The sequence below is a fragment of the Gopherus evgoodei genome, chromosome 7 (genome assembly GCF_007399415.2).
Source record: "Gopherus evgoodei ecotype Sinaloan lineage chromosome 7, rGopEvg1_v1.p, whole genome shotgun sequence".
Taxonomy (NCBI): Eukaryota; Metazoa; Chordata; order Testudines; family Testudinidae; genus Gopherus; species Gopherus evgoodei.
Window position 1 is genome coordinate 93,846,693 of NC_044328.1, and position 24,952 is coordinate 93,871,644.

General features: G+C 40.0%; 1 protein-coding gene across 1 annotated transcript in view; it reads left to right on the forward strand.

Annotated features, from left to right (window-relative positions):
* Positions 1-24,952, forward strand: part of KIAA1257 (KIAA1257 ortholog) — a 258,103-nt gene that overhangs the window by 182,899 nt on the left and 50,252 nt on the right. Inside the window, exons 10-13 of the mRNA XM_030569774.1 lie at positions 3,004-3,211; positions 4,452-4,583; positions 7,042-7,153; positions 24,120-24,298. Coding sequence (XP_030425634.1) covers positions 3,004-3,211; positions 4,452-4,583; positions 7,042-7,153; positions 24,120-24,298 — 631 coding nt within the window. The remainder of the gene's footprint in view (positions 1-3,003; positions 3,212-4,451; positions 4,584-7,041; positions 7,154-24,119; positions 24,299-24,952) is intronic.

A 24,952-nucleotide genomic window follows, 5' to 3' on the forward strand; every position in this document is an offset into this window, starting at 1 on the left:
CCTCGGCGACTGGAATAAAGTTTGATGCGCCCCCGCTGGAGTGCTGCGGTGCCAGTGTGAACAGGGTGTTGCATTACTGTGCTGTGATCGGCCCCCAGAAATGTTCCATAATTTCCTTAAATCAAGTGGTCACTCTAGTCATTGTGTTGAATCACTGCATGAATGCAGATATGGCCTTTGAAAGCTCTGTTTCTGACAGCTGGCTGCTTATCTGCCCCACGACAAAGAAACCATTACTGTGGAATGCTGTGTGTGAGAGAGAGAGGTGGGGGGAGGGAGAGATCTGCTGCTGTCTGAATTTACAAGACAGCATGCTGACATGCTCTCAGCCCCCCCCCAAAAACCCACACTCTCCCCACACATACACACAACACACTCCCTGTCACGTTGCAGTCACTTGCAGCAGCACTGGGAATGGTGCATTATGGTCAGCTATCCCAGCATGCAAGTGCCGCAAATGTGGCCACGCCAGTGCGCAAGCAGCTGTCAGTGTGGACAGACTGCAGTGCTTTCCCTACTGCGCTCTCCAAAGGCGGATTTAACTCACATCACTCTACATCTGCAAGTATAGCCTGCCCTGAGAAAAGTAAGAGACAAACTGGATGAGGTAATATCTTTCAACTTCTGTTGGTAGAGGTAACAAGCTTTTCAGCTTCACAGAGCAGTTCCTCACAGCAGTGAGCAGGAAAAGCAGTGTCACAGCTAAATACAAAATGGAACAGATTATTAAGATTGAGGTTCACACATGCTATAGGAGATCACTTAAAATGAAATGGGCACTTAACACATCTGCAGTTCTAGGATAAAGGAGGGTTAGTAGGCTGCAGAGTGTGTTACAAATTGTTGTAATGAGCCATCAAACCAGTGTGTCTGTTAAGTCCATGATTTTTAGCCTCCTGCAGAGTTATGAATTTAAGTTCCCAGGCTCCTATTTTGAAGGTGTTGTGCAGGTTGCCTTTGAGGAGAAGGACTGAGAGGCCAGATATGGAGTGATCACTTTGTGAAATGTGGTCATCCTCAGGTGATAAGGTGTTTTTGTCTCTTTATCATTGTTCTGTGTGAGTTCATTTGAGAACATAGTGATTGTCTGGTTTCACCCACATAGCTGTTGTTGGGGCATTTGATGCACTAGGTGAGGTACACTCTGTGTTGCGATAGGCATGTGTTGGACCCATAGATCTTGACAGGTGTGTTGTGGAGGATATTGATCATCTGAGCAGTGGAGATATGTCTGCAGGTTTTGCATCTGTTGTTCTGGAAAGGTCTGGTGCCTCATTGAATTGGTTTACCTTGGTCTGTGGCGAGCTAGCTTCTGATTGATGAGCTTGGCGAGGCTGAGGAGTTGTTTGAAGGCCAGAAAAGGGGTTTCCTGAAGAAGAGCTCTGTGAAGCTCAAAAACTTGTTCCCACTAACAGTGGTTGGTCCAATGAAAGATACTGCCTGCCCACCTTGTCTTTCTTATATCCTGGGATAAACACTGCAAACAGCAATCAGAAAAATAAGGAAGGCCAGATCCTTGTTTGTGTAGGAAACCTACAGGAAGTGTGTTTCAAGCAGTGTTTTGAAATGGGATGGGGAAAATCAGTGAGATGGAGGGAGCTGTGCAGCAAAAAATCAACCAGTGAAAAAGAAGTGAAGCTTATGTTATGTCATTCTCTTTATACAGTAGGTGATGATGTGACAACTAGAAATATATATCTGATATTTTGTTAGGCCATTTAAGATCTCCTATAAATAAAGGAAGGATTAGGGGTGCTGGAGGAAAGAGAGTGCTCAGGAATGATGTCCTAGAGGCCATGGCTAATGCACAGAAATGAAATTTGTTGTTCCTGCATCCCTTATTTACCAGAGTAGCCCCAGTGATTTCATTGTTTCAAGCTGTCTTGACAAATTAGCTCCCACTTAAATTTCAAATATAAAATCAAATGTCGTCTTTCAAATATGCATCTGAAAGATTTTGAGGCTTTTTTTGGAAATGGATTTGGGACCAAATCCTGCTTACTCACCTTACTCACGAGGTTAGGCTTATTAACTTTTCCCATGAGTAAAGGTTACAGGCTTTACATTTTCACTTAGATTATGTAATATCTTATTCTTGGATGCAAAAAGGCCAACTTGTATCTTGCTTCTGTTATCTTTTCCTCTGTATTCCCAGCCCTTCTGATTGGCTGTCTGATTTCTTGCCCATTTCTGTAAGATTCAGGTTTTCTTTTCACCTCCTGGCCAAACAACACAGAAGTTTTAAAGTCAATTTCATGTTGATAAAAGATGTCAGAGTTACATCCCTGGAAACCAAAGACACATGACATAGTATATTGTACAATATAGGGTGGATTTTAGCACATGTGCTTTCATTTTGTGTATACTAAGTCAACATTTAAAAATGTATACTTAAACTTGTAGTATTTCGTTCAGTCTTCAATATATGTTCTTCCTCTTATTGTCAGTTTAACTTCTGTTCTGATCCCACATATTTGCAAAATCTATATTTGGTTTGAAATAGCCATTTTGACTTAGTTCAGCAAAATGTGCTGCTGTGACAGCTGACACATAGACTCATAATTACCTACAAGATCTCTTAAAAAGGTTCTGATAACCCCCAGCATGATCTTAATTTTAATTTACACTTTAAGAACAATTTCATTAGTTTTTAGCACATATCTTTATTAATGTACTTTGTTACCTCTCTCCCAGCTGATGGCCAATTGCTCTCTGAGCGGGAAAAATTATATAGGGTGCTATATCATGCTTTACTCCATTCTCTCTTTCTAGTGGCTGTATAATCCATGTCCCCTTGCATTAATTAAATGTTTTACTGCTCCCTGTGCACGTCTGGTGTTTTGTAATACTAAGGCTCTTTAAAAATTCAATTAAAATATGGTCATTAATGGATCCTTTCCCCTCAATAGCTGTAGCTAAATGGCAACAGAATGTTCATTGTGTGAATCTTTCTTCAGTACTTCTCACATTCGTGAATGTTTTTCAACTCTGTGTTCTTCCTAGGTTGTGAAACCGTGGTTTGAAAATGACCAAATATGGGTGTCCTGGAACCACAGTATTAATATTCATGTTACTAATGAGTTTCTGATAAAACTGAGAGATCACAAAGTAACTCTGACGGTATGGGATACCAAGGACAAAGTTTCTGCAAAAGCTAGGTTTAGTAAACCCAGGGTTCCTTTTTCACAGGTTGAGGATTCAGATGCAATTGGTAAGTTAAGTATTAATGTAAATAGCCACAGTCCTTATAAAATGTATTATGAGAAAGGAGGTTTAGCACAAACAAGAAAACAAGGATATTATTTTTAGTTTAATACAGGATTACAGTAATTCATCATATTGCTAACGAATCACGTCTGTTTTTCATAACCATCTTGCGTGTGCCCACTGTTTTAATAATTTATTAGATGGTTATTTTAGGTTCATGTGTGAACCCCATAAGAATTATTGCTATTTGTTCATATTTTAAGAAATCTTGAGGTTTGTCCCCAGCAAGTTTAGAGGCAGATCTCTGATATCTTGCCTAGGTAGAACTGCAGTTTCAGATTTATAATCTGAGTTTTTCTTTTTCTTTTTCTTTCAAATTAGTGATTGGGCCCCTTTTGTACAGGGAGAGAGTACTTCTGTTTCAAAGTTGCACTCATTTCCTTTTCTCATTTTTATTCTAATAATAAAATAGCTGTATTTGCTCAGGAGAGCTCTTCCAGTTCCATGTATTTCAGTGGAATAAAAAATGATGTCCTCATCTCCCCAGATATTTTTTACGTATACATTTCAATTGCTGGCAAGTAGACTGCTCTGTTGATTTTTTTTTAAGTGAGCTGTCACTACCAAATAAAATATTTGAACAAATACTGAGAGTTCTGTTGGAATAAAGGATCTGTTAGTAAGAGTCTTTAATGAAGCTTTAGATTTCTATCTGTCAAAGCAATCCGAGCATGTAATTCTCATCTACCAGGAAATAGCAATTGTTGGGAGTGGAAACTCATGTGTTTCACTCAGTGTTTTTTGCTGATTCTTCTGGAGGGCATGAGACTTTGTAGCCAGTCACTTATGCAGCAAGGTGAGGGCAAAAAGGGTGAGAGGCCAGAGGTTCCACCTGCCAATTCCATAAAGAATCTATGCCTAGAGGTCAATTTCTCTCATCTGTTCCCATGGCTTCTTGCCTCTCTGGCAGGACTAATCTGAGCCTATGAACCTCAGCAGCCCCCTCAGTATGTTACGCAGCACAAAGAGTGAAAACCACTTATGCTAGCTACCTCTGCAGGTTTGGAAGAAACTTTCTGGCCCTGCTTGACCTTTATCTCCAAACCCACAGAGCTGTGCACCCATAAAGTGGGCTCCTTACCCTGTTGTGACCCAAAAGCCTGAATAGTAGGTAAAATACAACAAAAATAAGGCAAAATGAAGAAGTCTGAATGGAAATTTCTTGTTATCTTTTCCCCCTCCAGGTGGAGTAAAATATACGGTGTTATTGCAAAGAAAACTCTTCGAGGACAATCAGCCAGAACTCAGCTGCGTTAAAATGAAAGGTGTGAAGGTTCCGAGTGCACCAGAGAAACCTGCAATGGGTTTTGCAGCAGGTAAAGTAGTATGAACACAGGCTGGGTGGGGGCCCTGGGATAAGGAGCCCAGAGAGGGAAACGGGGCTAGGAACTGGAAGCCAGGGACTGGAAAAACTGGGATTCATATGCAGGGTCCTGAGAGAGAGGCTGCAGCTGACTAGGCAAGGAGACTGAAACATGAATGCAGAGCCGGAGGGGAGAGGCTGAAACTGTCTAGGCAAGGATACTAAGGGTATGGCTACATTTGGAATTTCAAAGCGCTGCCCTGGCAGCGCTTTGAAGTGTGAGTGTAGTCAGAGAGGCAGCGCTGGGAGAGAGCTCTCCCAGTGCTGCATGTAAACCACATCCCTTACGGGTGCAGCGTGCAGTGCTGGGAGCCGCGCTCCCAGCGCTGCTGCCCTGATTACACTAACGCTTTACAGCGCTGTATCTTGCAGCGCTCAGGGGGGTGTTTTTTCACACCCCAGTTGCAGCGCTGTAAAGTGTGAGTGTAGCCAAGGCCTAAGGCTGACATGAGTCATTGAGGGCTTGGGTGTGGGGACTGAGAGGAGTAACTGGGTGAAGGAGTGGCATGACTGACGCAGAAGCTGAACAGGATGCAGGTAGAAGGGATCAGGCAAGGGGAAAAAGGGTCAGAAGGGATGTATACCCACTAGAGCACTTTCCCCTCCAGAACCTGGAGTGGAACACAAGATTCCTGAGTTTCACCATCCATCTACTGTCAGCAAATATCTGTGAAGCCCATTGGCAAAGTGTTTCTGATCCCCCTCTCTTGGCTACTTTTGCAACCCGTTACTCTATTAGCTGAAGTGACAAAGGACTGTTATGTGAACCTAAAGGTTCCAACCCTGCGGATGACTATATAGGGCTCAGTAGGATGCCACGAGGGGATCTGTCTTTTTAGTTTGCTTTTCTATAAATGTAGGAAATTACACACACACAAAACTGTTAACAGAATGTTGTTAAGGTTGCAGAGTCAAGCACTGGAAACTTAGGAAATGCCAGAACTGCCTGTGCTTGACTATGTACTTTTTCATGTTCTTTTAACATAGTTTTGTGTGTGTGTGTGTGTGTGTGTGTGTGTGTGTGTGTGTGTGTGTGTAACAAATAGTACTGTCTAGAGAGGAACCACCTGTGAACCTCTATAAGCCTGTTCTGACCTTAAATGTTTCTTAGGGAAGTACTTTCCTGTTTTTATTAATGAAACATGGTAGTATTAGAATTTTGTTTGCTTCTCTTAGACTATGGTACTGGGCTTGCATTTTTTTCAAATGGAGATGTAAAACTGAGACTCTGACTACTAAAGATCAGTAAAGATGCAGTGGAAAATGTTACAATGTCAGCAGTGGGTGTTAGCATCAACTGTAATGTACTGGCTCTCTCTATTTATGTACTTGTATGTTGGCAATAGTGCCATCTAGTGGCTGATCCACATAGAGGCTAATGGACCTATTACTATGACCAGCAAGGGAGATAACTCAAGGGGTAGAAGCCTGTGTTTTTGGACTGGAAGGACAATTCCGGCCTCTTATTTGCTGCATAGGTGTGTAAATTATCTAGTTGTAGCCTGCAGCAGGTAGATTACAGTGTCTTGGCCAGTTTCCACTTGGACAATTGCATTTTTCCTTCCAGTTTCAGCTAAATAGAGAGTTCTGCACTTCTGGCCGTAAACTGTTGTATAATGTTGCTGTAAACGTGTTGTTGTTTATATGTAACTAACAATACAGAACAACCTTATGTCACCAAGAAGCATGTGTGCCTATTGCTAGGACTTAAGATTTTGTTTGGCACAGATATATTCTCTAGTAAGTTACAGTACAGCCTAGGCTTCCTCTTAGGGAGTCCTTTGCTAAGAGTAATCACCTCCTGCAGGATGATGATTTAGCTTGGCTGAGGGTGGTACATTATAACATGACCGTAGGCATATATCAGTATTACACTCAAATGTATTTCTTAAGGCTAAATCCTGCCTTGCAGTATACTAGGGAGAAAAGAGTTCTAATTCTAAGAATTCTAAACTCAGGAGACATACTGTACCATACTGATAGTACATAGAGAGCATATAGGGGCAGATCCTCAGCTGGCTGCAGCGGAGTCAATGGAGCTATGGTGATTTACCCAGCCTGGGTATCTGGCTGATAATATTGAGCATGTGTGCTCATCTTGTAAAAATATTAGCTATAATATCAAAGACAAAATCTGACTAAAATAAAGTAACATCTGGCATAAATAAGCCAAAAGGAATATATTATTTCTTCATATACATGAACTTCCACACACGCATCCCGACAGCAAAGTCAATAACTACCTAAACACAAACACTATGCAACACTAGGCATGTCACTACTCAAAAAATACCACTGTAGGTAACATACTTTTGTTTTCTGAGATGTTTGTGGTTGTCTTTTGATTAGTCTTATGGGATGCTCTGAAAAAGGAAATATTAGTAACAAACGTGAAACCTGTTTTACCTCAGGGGAAAGTAAGCCTTTACCAGAGGAAGATGAACTGTGTGAGACACCAGCATCCCTTTCTGTTTTCCAATCTTTACTTCCTCCCTCAAGGACAGATGACTTTCCTTCAGTGAGGTAAGAATGCCTTCTGTTTACCACCAAGGAGATTACCACACCTGTGCTGGGATATGCTCACATGATTTAAGCAAAATTGAAAGCAGCTGGTTTTTTAAGGGTTGTCATGGTTATGCTCTGATTTCAGGGTCTGCTGACTCTGACTTTTTGCATTCACATATGTTGGAGTTATATTAACTGTTACAAAGAAACAGCATAATTAAAACACCCTTTACACCAAAATATCAAGCTATGTGTGGTTTATTTTGGGAAAAGTACCTTTCACAAAAAATACAAATGTGTTACTTGTATAAAATTATCAAACTGTTTATTTCCAGACAGTTATTTTCCTTTCAACTGAGTCCAGTGCCTTTAGATTTACCAAAATTAGGCAGTGTGAATAAAACTAGATGCTTGCACTAGGAAATGTGATAATGGCTGTTGGCAAGAGAGAGAAAATTAGATGAAATGGCATGGTGGCCAAGTGTGTGGAAACAGATGATCTCTGTGTGGAAGCCGAGGAAGAGGAAGCTTTTACCTTGGTTTCAGTGTGTTTTGAATACGTCAGCTGGGTTTTTTATTGTGAGATTGTGGTGAAAGTGTGAGAAGTTTGGACAGCTGTTTGTGAGAAGGCAGTGCTATAAATCCCAGTCTCTTCTCAGCTATATGCCTAACTTTAGTATGCCAAGAGCTTTATTTCAGTTTTCTTATTTTATCCATGTTCTGTTCTGTTACATAAACTGTTTAGTACTGAAATATGCCATTTGGAAGAACATTTTTCAAATGGTGTGGATAGAAACAACATTAGGACTTATTAGCAGAAAGTCTTGTGTACAATAATAAGCACCATTGACTTAATAAATAATAATAATTGGACATATACCTATCTCATAGAGCTGGAAGGGACCTTGAAAGGTCATCTCGAGTCCAGCCCCTTGGCCTTCACTAGCAGGACCAAATACTGATTTTGCCCCAAATCCCTAAGTGGCCCCCTCAAGGATTGAACTCACAACCCTGGGTTTAGCAGGCTAATGCTCAAACCACTGAGCTATCCCTCCCCTTGTAAGCTGAACAGATTAATTCTGTAAATACAGATATTTACAAGGCCAAATTCTGCTCTGATACACTGGTGTAAATGTTGGGTAACTGCCTTGAAACAAGTGGGAATCACTCTGGATTTACATTGCTGTAACTAAGAAGTTCATGGGCTAAATTCTGCTTTATTTACAAGAGCAATTGTTCATGTTGTCAGTTTAATGACTCAGAATCGCTGAATAGTTTCTAAAGTCTGGTGCAATTATCAGTAATGTTCTTTCCTGACAATAAACATGCAACATCCTAACATTTTACAAAAGCCTACAGAGTTGAGGGCAGTGGGGAAAATCCTTTTAAAAAATTAGTTAGTTTAAAAGAAATCAAATTGACTGTCCCATCATATCCATTGTTAAATGAAAGCTTTGTACTTTGGTGAAGTAAAAATAATTAAACGAAGGCAAATGGAGTGCATTTCCAGTTCAACATCTTAAAAACAAAACAGTTTGTTGCATTTTTTTTATTGACTTCCTCAGGGTTTTCACTTTTTCTCTAAAAATCTTGCACGTGTTCATATGTACAATGTATCTTGTCATCAGATTCTTACACCATTTTACTTTCTGTCACACAACATTTGGAATCTCTTCATCATAAGGCATTTGAGCAAGAGTTATGTAGAACTCTTTTCCTTATTACTGACACAGCCAAGATTATGGGCCTGATCAAATCCCAGTAAAGTCAATGAAAAGACTTGCATTGACTTCGGTGGGCTACTGGTAGACTCTTCTGAGCAATGTATGTTTACTAGGAACGGTACTCATTAACATGGGTTACTACTGTAAGGCTACATTTACACTGCCAACCCAATGGCAGCATGTAGGGTATGTGTAGCTACACGCCGCAGTGCAAAACAAGCTGCGTCCACACTGAGGTGTGTAGCTACACATGTTAGTGAAAGGCTCAGGCAGCAGGGAGCTGCAGGAACCTTTGCCCTGCAGCAGAACACTAAATTGCTAAAAACAGCAGTGTAGATGGGGGAGGCATTGCTTGGGCACGTAGAGAGCCATATATGATTCATACCCACAGGGTTCAAAATGTTTTTACTTTAGTTCCTAAGCAGTGCCTCACCATTTACACTGGTATTTGTACCTGTGCTATGGTGGGGAGGGGGTACAGTGTATGTACTCTACACACTGCCATGTAGAGTGTACGGTGTAAGACATACCTTAAGGGTATGCCTATATTGCAATTAAAAACCCATGGATAGCCCATGCCAGCTGGGCTAAGGGGCTATTTAGTTGCAGTGTAGATGTTTGGGCTCGGGCTGGAGCCTGGGCTCTAGGACCTTCTGAGGTGGGAGCAGGGCCAGCTCCAGGCACCAGTGCAGAAAGCAGGTACTTGGGGTGGCCAATGGAAAGGGGCGGCATGTCTGGCTATTCGGTGACTGGTCCCTCGGTCCCTCTTGGAGGGAAAGACCTGCTGCCGAATTGCTGCCGAAGAATGAAGCGGTAGCGGTAGAGCTGCCGCTGAAGTGCCGCCGATTCGGTACCCCAGCCCCCGCCGCTTGGGGCAACAAAAACGCTGGAGCTGGTCCTGGATGGGAGGTCCCGGAACATCTTAATTGCAATTTAAACTGTCTCTTAGCCCAAGTCATGGGAGCCCAAGTCAGCTGGCACAGGCCAAATGTGGATGTCTAACTGCAATGTAGACATACCCTAAGTCAGGTGTAGTCAACCTATGGCACACGTGCCAAAGGTGGCACGCGAGCTGATTTTCAGTGGCACTCACACTGTCTGGGTCCTGGCCACTAGTCCAGGGGGCTCTGCATTTTAATTTAATTTTAAATGAAGCTTCTTAAACATTTTAAAAACATTATTTACTTTACATGCAAGAATAATTTAGTTATATATTATAGACTTATAGAAAGAGCCCTTCTAAAAACATTAAAAAGTATTACTGGCACACAAAACCTTAAATTAGAGTGAATAAATGAAGACTCGGCACTCCACTTCTGAAAGGTTGCTGACCCCTGCCCTAAGTGTAGGTTGTAACTCAACTGATTTTATGCTGTATATACAGAATAAAAAATATTGCAAATCTCTGTAGACGTGGAGAACTTCAAAGACAAATCTGAGTTGCCCATGCAAGCAAAATGCTCTGATTTTATTTCAAATGGTGTTTTGTGTGAGAGGACCAGCATCTTTAACAATGAAATGATTGTCCCTGTATTTAAAATAAATAGTACCTTGCTTTGAATATTCCAGTGTTCCAAATGTTCTAGGACATTGCTTTGAGCTGTTGGAAATCAAACATTTGTTACATAACCTTGAGCTACTTTTATAGTAAGTTTTGATGAGCTGTTATTTGTGTTTAATCTCTTGTTGCAACTTCTCTAATGCTTCTTGGTTTGCCGTCTTTGCTCTCTTTTAACAATTCTGAGTTCCTGCTTTGTAGACTAAATAGGCACTTCGTAACCATTTACGGTGTATTTTGGCTTGGCAGTATTCAATTTTCATATTTTTATAATTGACAGATAATATTTATATTTATTTTTAAGCATTTTTTTCTATTTTGATCTATTTAAATTTTCACAGTTGCAGGAAGTTATGAACTCGAGTAATATCCAGCATACATACTCCGACAGTTTTTAAAAAAAATATGACTTTAAAAGAGTTTTTGAGAAGTTGAAAGTACAAAGTAGTTTACCTCTCAAACAAATTCAACTTTTAGTACAGACTGACCTAGGTAGAAGTCCTCTTTATGCAGGCATAAATTCAGAGGTGTAGCGAGCGCCCTCCGTACCCTCCGACCGGAGGGGGCCCCGCAAGGAAGGGGGCCCCTAAAAGTGGCAAAAAAAAATGTAAGGTATAACTAGGTAAGTGACATTTATTGATGCTATTGCACAATCCATGTCGGTTTTACTGACAAAACCGTGAAGTCATTATGATACATCATAATGCTATTGGCTACATCAGTTGTCTGTTGGTCAGTTTCGAATTTTAGTTGGACCCATTCAAAGAATGTGTATTTGCGTTCATAATGGCGGTCGGCGGATAAATGTTATTAATTTAGTTGTTTAGTTTTTTATCATTTCCAACGTAGAAGCATGCTTTGTGATGTCTAAGAGAATGTGTAAGAGCGGAGCTAGTAAACGAAAGTCAGCAAAAGATGCCGAGAAGGAACTTGAGAAAATTCCAAAGTTGTCAACGTATTTTGCGCTGCAATCCAACGTACAGGTACAGGCACATGAAACTGACAGCGCTAGCTTGTTATCCAAAAAAGCAAAATATTATTCAGTTATTTTGGACTATACTTCCGATGTGTCACATAAAGAACAGATGTCTGTGGTGTTACGCTTTGTTGGATGCAACGGTGAAGATAGTGTCAATATTTGTGAAGCGCTTGTTGGTTTTCTTAATGTTCATGATACAACTGGTGAGGGCTTATTGGAAGCGTTTCTTAAAAAGGCAAACAACTTAGGAATAGACATTGCTGACATGAGAGGCCAAGCTTATGATAACGGTGCAAATATGAGAGGAAAGAATAAAGGAGTTCAAGCCCGCATGCTAGAAATAAATGACCGTGCCTTGTATGTACCATGTGGAGCTCACACGTGGAATCTTGTGATCTCAGACGTGGCAAAGTCATCGAAATATGCCGTTGACTTTTTCGGTCTGATTAACAGAATATACGTTATCTTTTCTTCTTCACCTTCACGTTGGGATATGCTTGAAGAACATATGCCAATATCTGTTAAAGGGTTATCGGACACTCGTTGGGAGTCGAGAATTGATGCTGTGAAGCCATTGCGTTATCACCTTGAAGAATTGTGCAATGCTTTGTTGTCATTGCGACAATATGCGCTCGAAAAGAAAGATGGCAGTACAGCAACAGAAGCCGGTGCGCTTTTAGACCATATTACTACGTGGCCTTTTGTTCTGACTGTGTACACGTGGTATGATATACTATTTCACGTCAATAAAACCAGCAAATTAATTCAGTCACCAGATGTGTCAATTGACGTACTGCAGGCAGAAGTCGGTGCTACAATGAAGTTTTTGGAAGAATATCGAAATACAGGATATAACTCTGTGGTCACAAATGCACGTGAAATAGCAGAGCATATGGGTATTGAGCAGATGTTTCCAGAAACCAGGGTTCAACGTAAGAAGAGAATGTTTGATTATGAATGTGCTGATGATTCGAGTCGTCTTTCTGCCGAAGAAAAATTCAAATCGCAGTTCTTTCTTGTTCTCGCTGATCAGGCCATATCTTCTGTTTCGTCGCGATTTGACCAACTCGTGGAGTGGTATAAGTTGTTTGGATTTCTGTACAACGCTAACAGCCTGAAGCAGTGTCACAGAGAAAATGAACTGGAGAATCACAGCAAAAATTTTGAAAGAAAAATGGGAGACATTGATGCCAACGAACTCATAATGGAATTGAATCGTTTTATTTATGTCATCGAGAAAGAGAGAGGACTTGTCACGCAAACAATTTTTTAATGTACATATACAAGAACAGCCTTCAGGAGATATATCCGAATCTTTGCATTTGCATCAGAATTCTTCTGACCACACCAGTTACTGTCGCTGGTGCTGAAAGGAGCTTCAGCAGAATGAAACTGATCAAGAATATCCTGCGCTCAACCGTGACAGATGACAGGCTTTCTGCGCTTGCAGTTATCTCAATCGAAAACAAGATTGCCAGATCTCTGGACTATGACGCATTGATTAACCAATTTGCGGAGAACAAGTCTCGAAAGAAGCGCTTTGCGTAAATACGGAATACATGTATACTGTAGGCCTATGTATACATAATATGAACCCGGTATATTGTATTAAATAAATACCGCATTCCAGTTTCTGTATTGTAAGGCGCCCTGGACATATGTTCAGAGGGAGCCATGCTCTTTGTTGCTACGGCCCTGCATAAATTACATTTCTGATTGTTAGGCACAAACATTCATGTTTTCAGGATCAGACTTGAATAGTTCACAGGAGTTCTTTAATCTCCCATGTGCATTTTAGCAGAATAGATATTAAATGGCATCATTGGCACTGCATATGAATTCAAAGAAACTATTAGCTTTGTGTCTCAAGGGTTTTCTAACCAATATTTTCATTAGTGGGAGGAAGTCCTGCACTCCACTGACTCTCCGGAGCTGTGTGAGAATACTTCTCAAAATCAATATTAATTCTTCATAAATTTGATGACTGAAAAATGAAACCCCAACAAGAATAAAGTGAAATAACTTAGATAATTTTTTCACATCTTAGCTCATAGAGCTGAGAAGCGATTAAAAAGAAAAATCCTAGCATATGTCACTATTGCTCTTTTCCATATATATAAGGGTTATCATTCACTCTGCAATAAGGCTGTATTAATCATTCATTATTAAACTGTATGAAACTCTGCTCCATTTTGAATATGGAAATAAGTTCATTTTTAAACATTTTTTATTTATATCCATGAAATTTATAAAAACAGGAAGCAAAACATTTTGCTACATCTGCGTGGACATTAATGATTAAAAACTGAGTTTAATTGCAAAACTTTGTGCTGAAAGTCACATGATTGGCTGAACCATACCTCTATGATACAGTCAGCAGGCCAGTCCGTGCTTACAGACAACCCCCAAATCTGAAGCAAATACTCACCAGCAACCACACAACAAAAACACTAACCCAGGAACCTATCCTTGCAACAAAGCCCAGTGCCAACTCTGTCCACATATCTATTTAAGGGACAGCATCATAGGACCTAATCACATCAGCCACACCATCCGGGGCTCATTCATTTGCACATCTACCAATGTGATATGTGCCAGCAATGCCCCTCTGCCATGTACATTGACCAAACTGGACAGTCTCTACGTAAAAGAATAAATGGACACAAATCAGACATCAAGAATTATAATATTCAAAATCCAGTTGGAGAGTGCTTCAATCTCCCTGGCCACTCAATTACAGACCTAAAAGTCTCAATATTACAACAACAAAACTTCAAAAACAGACTTCAACGAGAGACTGCTGAATTGGAATTAATTTGCAGATTGGACACTATCACACTAGGCTTGAATAAAGACTGGGAGTGGATGGGCCATTACATAAGTAAAACTATTTCCCCATGCTTGTCCCCCTCCCTCCCCCAGTTCCTTACATCTCCTTGTCAATTGCTGGAAATGGGCCATTTTCATTACCACTACAAACAGTTCTTTTTCTCTCCTGCTGATAATAGCTCACCTTAACTGATCACTCTCCTTATAGTGTGTATGGTAACACCCATTGTTTCATGTTCTCTGTGTGTATATATCTATCTATCTTCCTACTGTATTTTCCACTGCATGCATCTGATGAAGCGGGTCTGTAGCCCATGGAAGCTGCCCTGGTCACATCTGGAAAAGAATGTCTCTTTCCTGAAAGGGAACTTCCTTCTTGCCTCATTTTATGCCATGCACAGCCTCTGTATCCAGGGAAAATAATAGCCACAGTACAGTTGGACACTGTATTTCTTCTCTTAAATTGATTCCAGCAAAATTCCCCAGTGGTGCTGTAAACGCCGGGCCTGGGCATACTATTATACAGTGTTATTGCTCAGCCCCTGCCTGAGTGCCTGACTCACTGTGTTTATTTCTGCCCTCATAAAGGCTTCAGAGGAAGACTCCTGCGGACGAACTAATTCCCCACAAGACATCTTTCCAATTTTAGTGAGGCAGTGTGGTTTCCCCACTGCCCTGGAGAGAGACGAGCCCCAGCTAACCTCTCTACACGCCTACAGATAGGCCCACCTCTTATATGCCTTTTTTGCCTGCAGTGGGGAGATCTCGTTTTGTTTCCAATATATCCACCAATAAATCCCAAATGGCCTCTGTGGACTCCACACCATTATTCCCTTCTTTTTATTCTCAGCACCTGAAGGTTCCTATTCTTATTAGTAATGGTTTCTAGGGTTCCAAGTGTAAAAGTATAATTAGGCAGACCAAAAAAGAGTTTGAAGAGCAACTAACAAAAGACACAAAACTAACAGAAAACTTGATAAGTACATCAGAAGAAGGAAGCCTTCCAAACAATGGGTGGGGCCGCTATTGAGATGCTAAAGGAGCACTCAAAGAAGACAAGGCCATTGCAGAGAAACTGAATGAATTTTGTTCATTGGTTTTCACTATGGAGGATATGAGACAGATTCCCACATCTGAGCCATTCTTTGTAGCTGACAGATCTGAGGAACTATCCCAGATTTGAGGTGTCAGAAGAGGAGGTTTTGGAACAAACTAATAACCAGTAATAAAACACTTGGACTAGGTAGTTTTCACCCAAGAGTTCTGGAGGAACTCCAATATGAAACTGCAGAACTACTAATTGGTGTGTGTAACCTAGTTCTTAAATTAACCTCTGTACCAGATGACTGGTGCATAGCTAATGTAATGCTGATTTAAAAAAAAAATGCTCCAGAACTGATCCTAGCAATTACAGGCCAGTAAACCGATCATTGGTACCAGGCAGATTGGTTGAAACTATAGCAAAGAACAAAATTAACAGATGAACATAATATGTTGGGGAAGAGTCAGCATGGTTTTTGTATAGGGAAATCATGCCTTACCAATCTACTAGAATTCTTTCAGGGAGGTCTGCATACGTGAACAAAAGTGATCCAGTAGATTTAATGTATTTGGACTTGCAAAAAGCCTTTGACAAGATCCCTCACCAAAGGCTCTTAAGCAAAGTAAGGAGCCATGGAACAAGAGGGAAGGTCCTCTCATGGATCAGTAACTGGATAAGAGCTAGGAAAAAAGGTTTTCACAGTGGTATGATAGGTAAATAGCAGGATCTCTCAAATATCTGTACTGGGACCAGTGCTGTTCAACATATTCACAAATGATCTGGAAAAAGAGGTAACAGTGAAGTGGCAAAGTTTGCAGATGATCCAAAATTACTGAAGATAATTCTGTTCAAAGCTGACTGCAAAGAGTTACAAAGAGATCTGACAAAACTAGGTGACTGGGCACCAAAAGAGCAGGTGAAATACAATGTTGATAAATGCAAAGTAATGCATATTGGAAAAAATCCCAGCTATATATACAAAATGATGGGGTCTAAATGAGCTGTTATTACTCAGGAAAAAGATATTGGAGTCATCCTGGATAGTTCCCTGAAAACATCTGCTCACAGTGCAGCAACAGTCAAAAAAGCTAATGTAATGTTAGGAGACATTAGAGAAGGGATAGGCAATATCATAAAATATCATAATGCCACTCTATAAAGCTCTGGTACGTCCACACCTTTAATACTGCATTAAGTTCGGGTCGCCCAGTCTCAAAAAATATATTTTGGAATTGGAAAAAGTTCAGAGAAGAGCAACAAAAGTTATTAGGGGTGTGGAACAGCTTCCATCCAAGAAGAGATTAAAAGGATTGGGACTGTGCATCTTGGAAAGAGGCAACTGAGGGGGATATGATGGTCTTATAAAATCATTCATGGTATGAAGAAAGTGAATAAAGAAACGTTATTTACTCTTTCACATAACACACAAACCAGGGGTCACCCAATGAAATTAATAGGCAGCAGGCTTTAAACAAATATAAGAAAATACTTCCTCACAGAACACACAGTCAACCCGTGGAACAAATATCCAGAGGATATTGTGAAGGCCAAAAGTATAGCTGGGTTAAAAAAAGAATTAGCGAAGTTCCTGGGAGGCTAGGTCCATCAATGGCTGTTAGATAAGCTGGTCTGGGACACAGCCCAGTGCTCTCGTGTCTCTAAGTCTCTGACTGCCAGAAGCTAGGACTGGGTGACAGTCGCTCGATCACTCAATAAATTGCCCTGCTCTGTACATTCCCTCTGAAGCATCTGGCATTGACCGCTGTCAGAAGACAGAATGCTGGGCTACAATTGGTCTGACCTGGTGTTGCCGTTTTTATGTTCCTATGTTTCAAGCTCTTTTCAAAGCAGTTCATTTTCTTTCATTGGGGCAGATAAAACTACCATCTTATTACTTGCAGTGTTCAGATTTAATTGTTCTGATGGTTTCCCAGTGTGATAGTTTACTTCTAACCCTCACATGAGCTTTGTCATTGAAGATTTTGTAGCTCAAAGGCAAGTGTTCTGAAAACTCTCTTCCAGGACTTAACATCAGCACTTAATAACAATGGCACCTTACATTTCTATAACATCTTCTATCTGAACATCCCAAAGAGCTTTAAATTTTTATGCTTGTCATTTACTTCCACTGCTCTGTTACTGATGTTTAAAAAAGGCAATAATCAAGGCTTCCTATTAAAATACCTCTAGTTTTGTACATCCTGCCTACTCAAAATCAGAAATAAATGAAGTATGTGTGTCTGGAGGGGTGATTTTTGCCTATGTGTGTGTGTGTGTTTTTGTACTGACTTTATAACTCCACATGTGGATGTATGGGGCTCGCAGGGGAAGATTTGTTCCACAGTGAATCCATGCAGTGGACTATTACTATTTATTGTGTAGTGCCATAGCTATGCATAGCTTCCACATTCACAACTCTGGCCCTGAATCATTAGCCAGTGCATGGATGCTTCTCCGTTTCAGTTATTCCTCATAGAGTGACTGCAGAACTGGGACTACTGAGATTTAAATTTCTGAGAGAAGAAGGGAACAGTGGGAAGATTTAATGGCAAGGATAAACTAAAGATTCTTCATGTCCCATAGAATTATCTACTTTGGAGCTGCCTGTCTGGACCTCTAGACAAGCAGTTTGCTCCACTGTGTTTGCCGTTAATATTCAGTTAGAATAGGAGAGGAGGGAAAACTGCCTTGTTTTAAAACTGTCGGGGCCATAGTCTGCCCTCAGTTATTAGTATAGCTTCATTGACTTTGGGGTTTTACAGGTATAAAAGAAGGCAGAATGTGACCTGTAGCTTTTATATTGTGAAAATGGAGTCCGACCCGTTAACTACAAACAAAAGTGAGCAGTGAAATTATTTTTAGGGTGATTGAAGAATCCTTTAAAAAAAAAAAAGCTAGATCCATCTACAAACATAGTAAATAGGGCATATGCCTACATTTACTAATAGCAATTATTATTTAATAGTTAAGTTTTGTGCCAGTGTTTTGAAAGAATTAGCTATCAGAAACCATCAAATAGCTTTACTTTTGTATTAATACTCTTTGATAGCCCACCTAAGTAATGGTATAATACTACGTTAAACCATGAGCCATATCTGTTACTGCTGATGTAGTAAATTCTAAAAGTTATAGGAACTTAAACTTGCTCTGTGATGCTGAAGATGTTTCTCAGCTTTGTTTTTGTCCCATTAATCAGGTAACTTGATATTATTTTGGATGCTTAAATCATATAATTAAAGTGTAATTGATGGCTTTGAATCTGAGGCAAACTACATGATGAAGGGAATTCTCCCAGGAAAGGTAATAAATCAGGTGGAGTAAGGGTTCAGAATTCCATAGGATTAGGTATGCTTTAAAAAGAAAAAAGTAAATTGTTTCTCTACTAGGTGCTTTTTTTAGTCAACCAAAATGTCTGAGAGTCATTTGCAGTAGTATGCAAAAATCTCTGTTTGTGCAAGGTTAACTGAGATTTTAATATACAGACTTCACACTTGTATAATACCTTCTATTCAAGGATATCAAAGGACTTCACAGCCATTGAGTTAACCTTATGAACGCCCATGAGATAGATGGGGAAACTGAGGCAGAGAGTGAGGTTAAACAACTTGCTGAAGTTACACAGAAAGTCTGTTGCAGATCTAGGAATAGAAAGTATATCTATAGACACCCAATGCTATGCTTTTCTTAATCATGCCAATCAAAATAAATTAAAAAAATCAGATGTATTGTTCCTGTAGCAAGTTTTCCCTTTAAGGACTAATATGGACAAACATTGTGATTTTGTTCCTTTCTTCAGTTACCTCTGTGAATCTCCACTATGTTTATATGTCAGTAATCTGAGAGACTTTTTTGATCCTAGATTCATTTCAGTGAGACCTGCATGTATTCATGTTATATCCTATCCCTAGCATTTTGAGGACTGATCTATACATGGAGAATGACCATAATAACCCTCTGGCTCACAGTCAATTTATTCCTGTAACATTTATACATTTTTGGGAAAATGTTTGTCTAGACTATTTCACATTAATTAGAGGAAAGTTTGAATCCCCCACCCCCAATATGGTAGTTTCTCTTTAAATGTATATTTCATATAAGCCTTTAGCAGATTTTCAAAGCTTCTTACATTGCAGAACTGATAACCAGATTGTTGTCTTGCTTTGAAAGCCAGTTTATTTCAATGAACAGTTTCACAGCCAGTTGAAGCTGTAGTCACACTAGATATTTGCCTCCCTTTCATGAGAATTAAATGGAAATCTAGCATGTTACTGTCCTGATCATTCTGTAGACATTTTCAAGAACCATGTATCATTTTCCAGTATTGGTTCACTGGTAATGATCCCAGAAAGCCACCCTTCCTTTAGCCTTTTTGGCTCCTACAGCTTTTGTATAGCATAATTATTTGACTGCCATGGATATAAATTCAATTTTACTTAGTCTGTATATCAGATTTTGAAAAACTAAATGCAGCCAGTCATATTTCATGAATTTTATCACTCTTCTTCTGAATGTCATAAGCCATTATTCTTTGATGACTAATAATGCAGGATAAATTCATACCAATGAATCATGTGGCTCTCTGTTAAACTTCTGAGAGCCTTAAGGCCACTGTATTTTGTGGCATACCATTGTTTGTGCCTGTGTGTGAAGGATGCAGAACTGGCACAAAGCAGCTGTACACAGACCTATGCATTAATAAGCAGAAGAGTATGTGTGAGATCTGTTTCATGCTCTTGGTATTATATGGTGCCCCAGGAGAATCATGACGGGATGAATTACACTTTCTGTTAATTCATTTATTATTTAATAGCTCATATTAACTCACTAAGAACGTCACAAAATGTCATAAAAACTAACAATATTTAAATTTAAGCTTCTTCCATCAAGCCTAGGCCACTCTGGCATGAAACACAACCTACCCACTGGTACTAACATCTTCCTATTATGTACCCACCCACTGTCCAAATGCTCAGCAACATTTTTTTGCTTAGCATTGTTCATGTATAATGTCCCTATGTTTGAAATTTTAGGCTCCCACCCTGAAATGAGCTCTCTGGGGTTTGCTAGGTAAGAGATTAAAGTCCAGCATCTCCATGGGAGCATTCTTGGAAATGCTTCCAGTTTCATAGCAGGGCTAGTTAGATAGGCAGAACTGCTGGGTCTCTATGTGTGGATGAGACAATGGTGTTCAGAGCAGGCTTAGGGACTGGGGAACCTTTTGGGAGAGGAGGAACCTATACAGGAAGAATGGGCTCCACCTAAACCAAAATGGAACCAGATTGCGGGCATGTAAAGTTAAGAAGGTCATAGAGGAGTTTTTAAACTAAGAGTGGGGGAAAAGTCAGCATCGTTTGGATAGACACATCCCTCAGGGGAAGATTTATTAAAGAGCATGCTCTATTCTAGTAAAGAAGAGAGGATAGAAGTTGATACAGTACAGGTAGGAGCTGAGAGAAACAGTCAAATGAGAAGAGTCCCATTCAGTTTCATCACATGAAGGCAGACAGCTAAATATTGACAAATTTTATAAAGGCTAGTATTCAAACATAAAAAAATCTAAATGCTTAGATGTGTGAACTTGAATGTCTGGTATTAAATGAGAATATTGATATAATAGGCATCACAGAAACTTAGTAGAATGATGATAATCAATGGGACACAGTAATACCAGGGTACGAAATATATAAGAACATGGCTAATGTGTATGAATTTTCTCGCCACACGGCCTGAGGAGAGGTGATTGTGCTGGTAAAAGGGGTAGAGCTAGCTCCAAATTACCTGGCCTGCATATTGCAATAATCCACAAGTGCAGATTTGTAAATTTTTAGGGAAGCTCACCTGCCCTGACATAAAACCTACTCCCCCACCATAGAGCATGATGATGGGTCAGGGGTGAGCAGAATTTTACAAGGCTGAGCATGTGCAAAGTGATTATACCTCTGAGCAATTGGTGCTGTTGAAAGCAGAGAACCCTACAGTGTGTTGAGCTGTCCTGATGTGTGAAATCCTGCCAAACATTGGCAGAATTCTTTATGAAATAGACTATGCAGTATCTCTGTTTCTTCTTGGATATCGGGTTATTATGTGTGTGGGGAAGGCTAAGCCCTAAGATATTGAAAAGTGTAGCATGATTGTGTTGTTTTTCACATTCTGTTATCTCTGTCAACTATCTCCTGGATTGCTTCCTCTGTATTGAGTAGAGAGGAAAAGGCAAAACTTCAGAATACATTTGTTGTCAAAGAATTAACTGTACTCAATGTATTATTAGCCATCATTCAAAGATTTGCTATGAAAATGTGGCTTAGAAATCATCGGACTAGGTAGGTGCCTGCAATGAAACATATGGTTAAATTTCTTGAGTCTACTGCCATATTCAGAGTAGACGTTGGGTTTTGCAACATATCCTTGGAGAGAATGTATATTAATAAACATGAAATTTGTGGAAGCTCCCGCCCCTTCCTCCTGTAACTGTAAAATAATTGCTCCATAGCAGATTGAAGTTTTCCTGCAAAGTATTTAATAAGAAAATTATCTTAGTAAAAATCATGTGAAGTTTATTCTGGAGCATATATTCTGGATATACTTGTGTATATCATGTTATGAGAGATGAGCATTGAATGTAGCATTAATATAGCATTTAAATTGTATATTAAGCACTAAATGGGGGGCGGGAAGGAGGAAGGTTATTGCATTTGGCCTTTGCCCAGGAGTTTCACTTGCTAAATGCCATTAGCAAAATAGATGTTTTTGGAGGCATTGTTGTCTAATAATTAGAGAAAGAGATTGAGAGCTTGGATTCCTGAATTCTGTTTCTGATTTTGCTGTGGACTAGTGAATATCTGACCATCTGTATAATGGGTATAGATCATCTATATGTTGGGTATAGTACCATTTACTAGCTCTCAAGGGTGTTAGTTAAGCTTCATGATGTTTGTAAAGCATCCAAGGATAGAAGGTGCCCTGTAAAGGCAAAACTACTACTATTTCTCAACCTGCCAAGGCCTAAATATGGGGTCAGTGTATGACAGAGATCCAAAATCAGGGCCACAGTCTTCCATTGAGGAGACTTAACTCTTTGGGATTCAGCTGTTTGGTGTAAATGATTCTTTCAATAACCTCCACTTAATTATTCTTTTTTTCTGATGTAAAAGTGAGGGGACACTAAATATGTGTTTAAGGTGAGTGTCTTTGGGAGTAAAATGAGTGACAGATGAGAGGTATTGCTAATAAGTTTGGGCTATTAGTTAATTAACACAGGGATGTCTAGAGGTTCCTGCTGTACCTTTCCTTTGGGAAAAGATTTGGCTCTGATTATGAACCTGAAGGACTAGAAATCTGGAGAGAACAGCTTTTGGTTTGTATCTTTAATTATTGAGGTATATATCAAATGTGAACTGTGGTATAGTATAGCAACAATATGATTACTACTGCTACTTTGCACATACAGAGTCATTCATTTTGAGGATCTTCAAGGGCAAAGTAACATGAGCAAGGTATTGAATCAAATACTAGGCGGAAGTTTGCTGATGTGTCTGTCCAGGTACTTATATGGTCCTGATCACCATAGTAACCTATGGTGACCTGTCTGCTTTGATCAGCTTTTCATTCATTTTCTGTCTGTTGAACTCTTTAAGGCTTGGGGTTTTATTTGAAACACATGGTGGACCATCTGGCCTTTCCATACTAAGTGATAGAGAGTTTTCATCAGTACCAGCTGCTAAGGGTGGAGAAGTATATCTGTTCTCTCACATCTTTTCTTAGCATTTTCTCAAGTTTGGGGACAACACACAAACTCACTTTGTTATGTCTCTCATTGCACTGTTTGATAAACATTTAGATTAATGGCTTCAGCCTGCATCCCTTACGAAAAAAGTCCTGTTGACTCCATTGGACCTACTTGGGTCCTTCCTGTGTGGACCATTAAGACCTTTATGAAATATAAACTAAGTATGGTCCCTTTTCTTCTGCAGTGGCCAAAATTCAGCTCTTGTAATAGAAATTTCAGGCAATCCCGTCATTAATATAGAGGTGCAGATCTCTGCATTCAGTGCTCCATATCAACTAAAGTGAAGGGAGACTTGTCTTGCTCAAATGTAGCATTGCATGTTGGGACCTGTAGTCACTGCAATTACATTGTATTAAAGGCTGGGAACCTCTGTGATCTGCTCCATTTAGTGAAAATGAGTGCAACCCTGTGGTTCAATGCAATCTCCTCACAGAGGTTGCCTCCAATTTTGGGGGCATAAGGGTGGGCATGCTTGCTCCCAACTACTGTGTTTGATCTTCATGCTCTGTCTCTTGGAACTTGTCCCAAAATGCCAACATGAAGTGCTGCAGGCCCAGGCCAATCCTTTGAACTGTCATGGTAACCAGTGCCTAGGAATCTGGGCACATCATCTGACTGGTTGCAAGTGACTTAGTGTGGAGGTACAGTATGAAAATGGCTGACAAGCTCTGTCCGACTTGTCACTAATTTGAATCTGGTATGGGATCATTACAAAGCCAACATCAAGGCCTTTCCGCAAAGTGATTATCCTCTGATATACTGGGCCACATTTTCAAACGTAGGTGCCCAAATAAGATGTTCAAGCCAGCATTTGGATAATTAAATTAGCACTTGAGATGAGGCCGTTAGCATCATTCATTATGGTAAGTCCATGTACGTGCCAATGCAGACTCCGATGCAAGGTTTGAGCATTCTATCATTTTGGAGACCTCCTTTGAAAATTGGTCCCACTCTCATTATCAAGGAAGATAAGCCATTTTAAAAAACATTGAAGTGTAATTTATAGAAATATTTCTCCAAATATAACAGTATCTTTTTTTCTTTTATTTCTTGTACACATTTAAAGTCGTTTTAGTGTTTCAGGAAGTATCGTTTCTAATAGAGACAAAATCCTGAATGGGGGCAATTATTTGAAGCAGAATACAATTGCTGGCTTTTCAGATTATGTGATTCCAAAAAAGCCAGAGAAAACGAAGTTCAGCTTGGAAAATCCAGCAGACCACCCAGACAAAAAAGATCCAAAAGGTGGGAAGTTTTTGAATAATACCTAAAATCAGATTTTAAAAGATAAATGGAACATGAAATTCTGTTTGTGTAATAGGTTTGCGCAGATATATTTGTCGTGTAGGCACAGGACTAGGAATTGTGGGCTCAAAGTTCTGGTCCCAGCTATCCCAGAAATTTCCTGTGTGACCTTCAGCAAGTCACTTAACTTCTCTGTGCCTCAGTTTCTTCATCTTGTAGCTGTAAAATGAGGATGCTGATGATACTGTCCGCTTGGGGTGTTGTGAGGATTTATTAATTAATTGACTCCCTTCTCAAACTTCAACTGTTATGGTAATGTACCTTCTAGCAGTGGCTAGAAATACAAGTAGTAATGTTGGCGCTAGAGTAATCATACTCATTCTGAAATTAGGCAATCAGCTTTTGTCACTCCATGCCTGCTACACTCTCTTTGGCCACCAGAGGCCACAGGATGTAGTCCTCTACCCTACCAATACTGGTCCATGCTGTTGAACAGGGCACCATGACCTCCTGTGATATTTTTTCTTCTCATTCTTGGCTGATGTCATTGTTCACGTGTCTATGTGTGGCCAAAGAGAGGGCAGTAAAAGATGCCATAAGGGACATTTCAGGATCTGTCGATGCATTCAAGGCATGTAACATGCTAATCCTGTT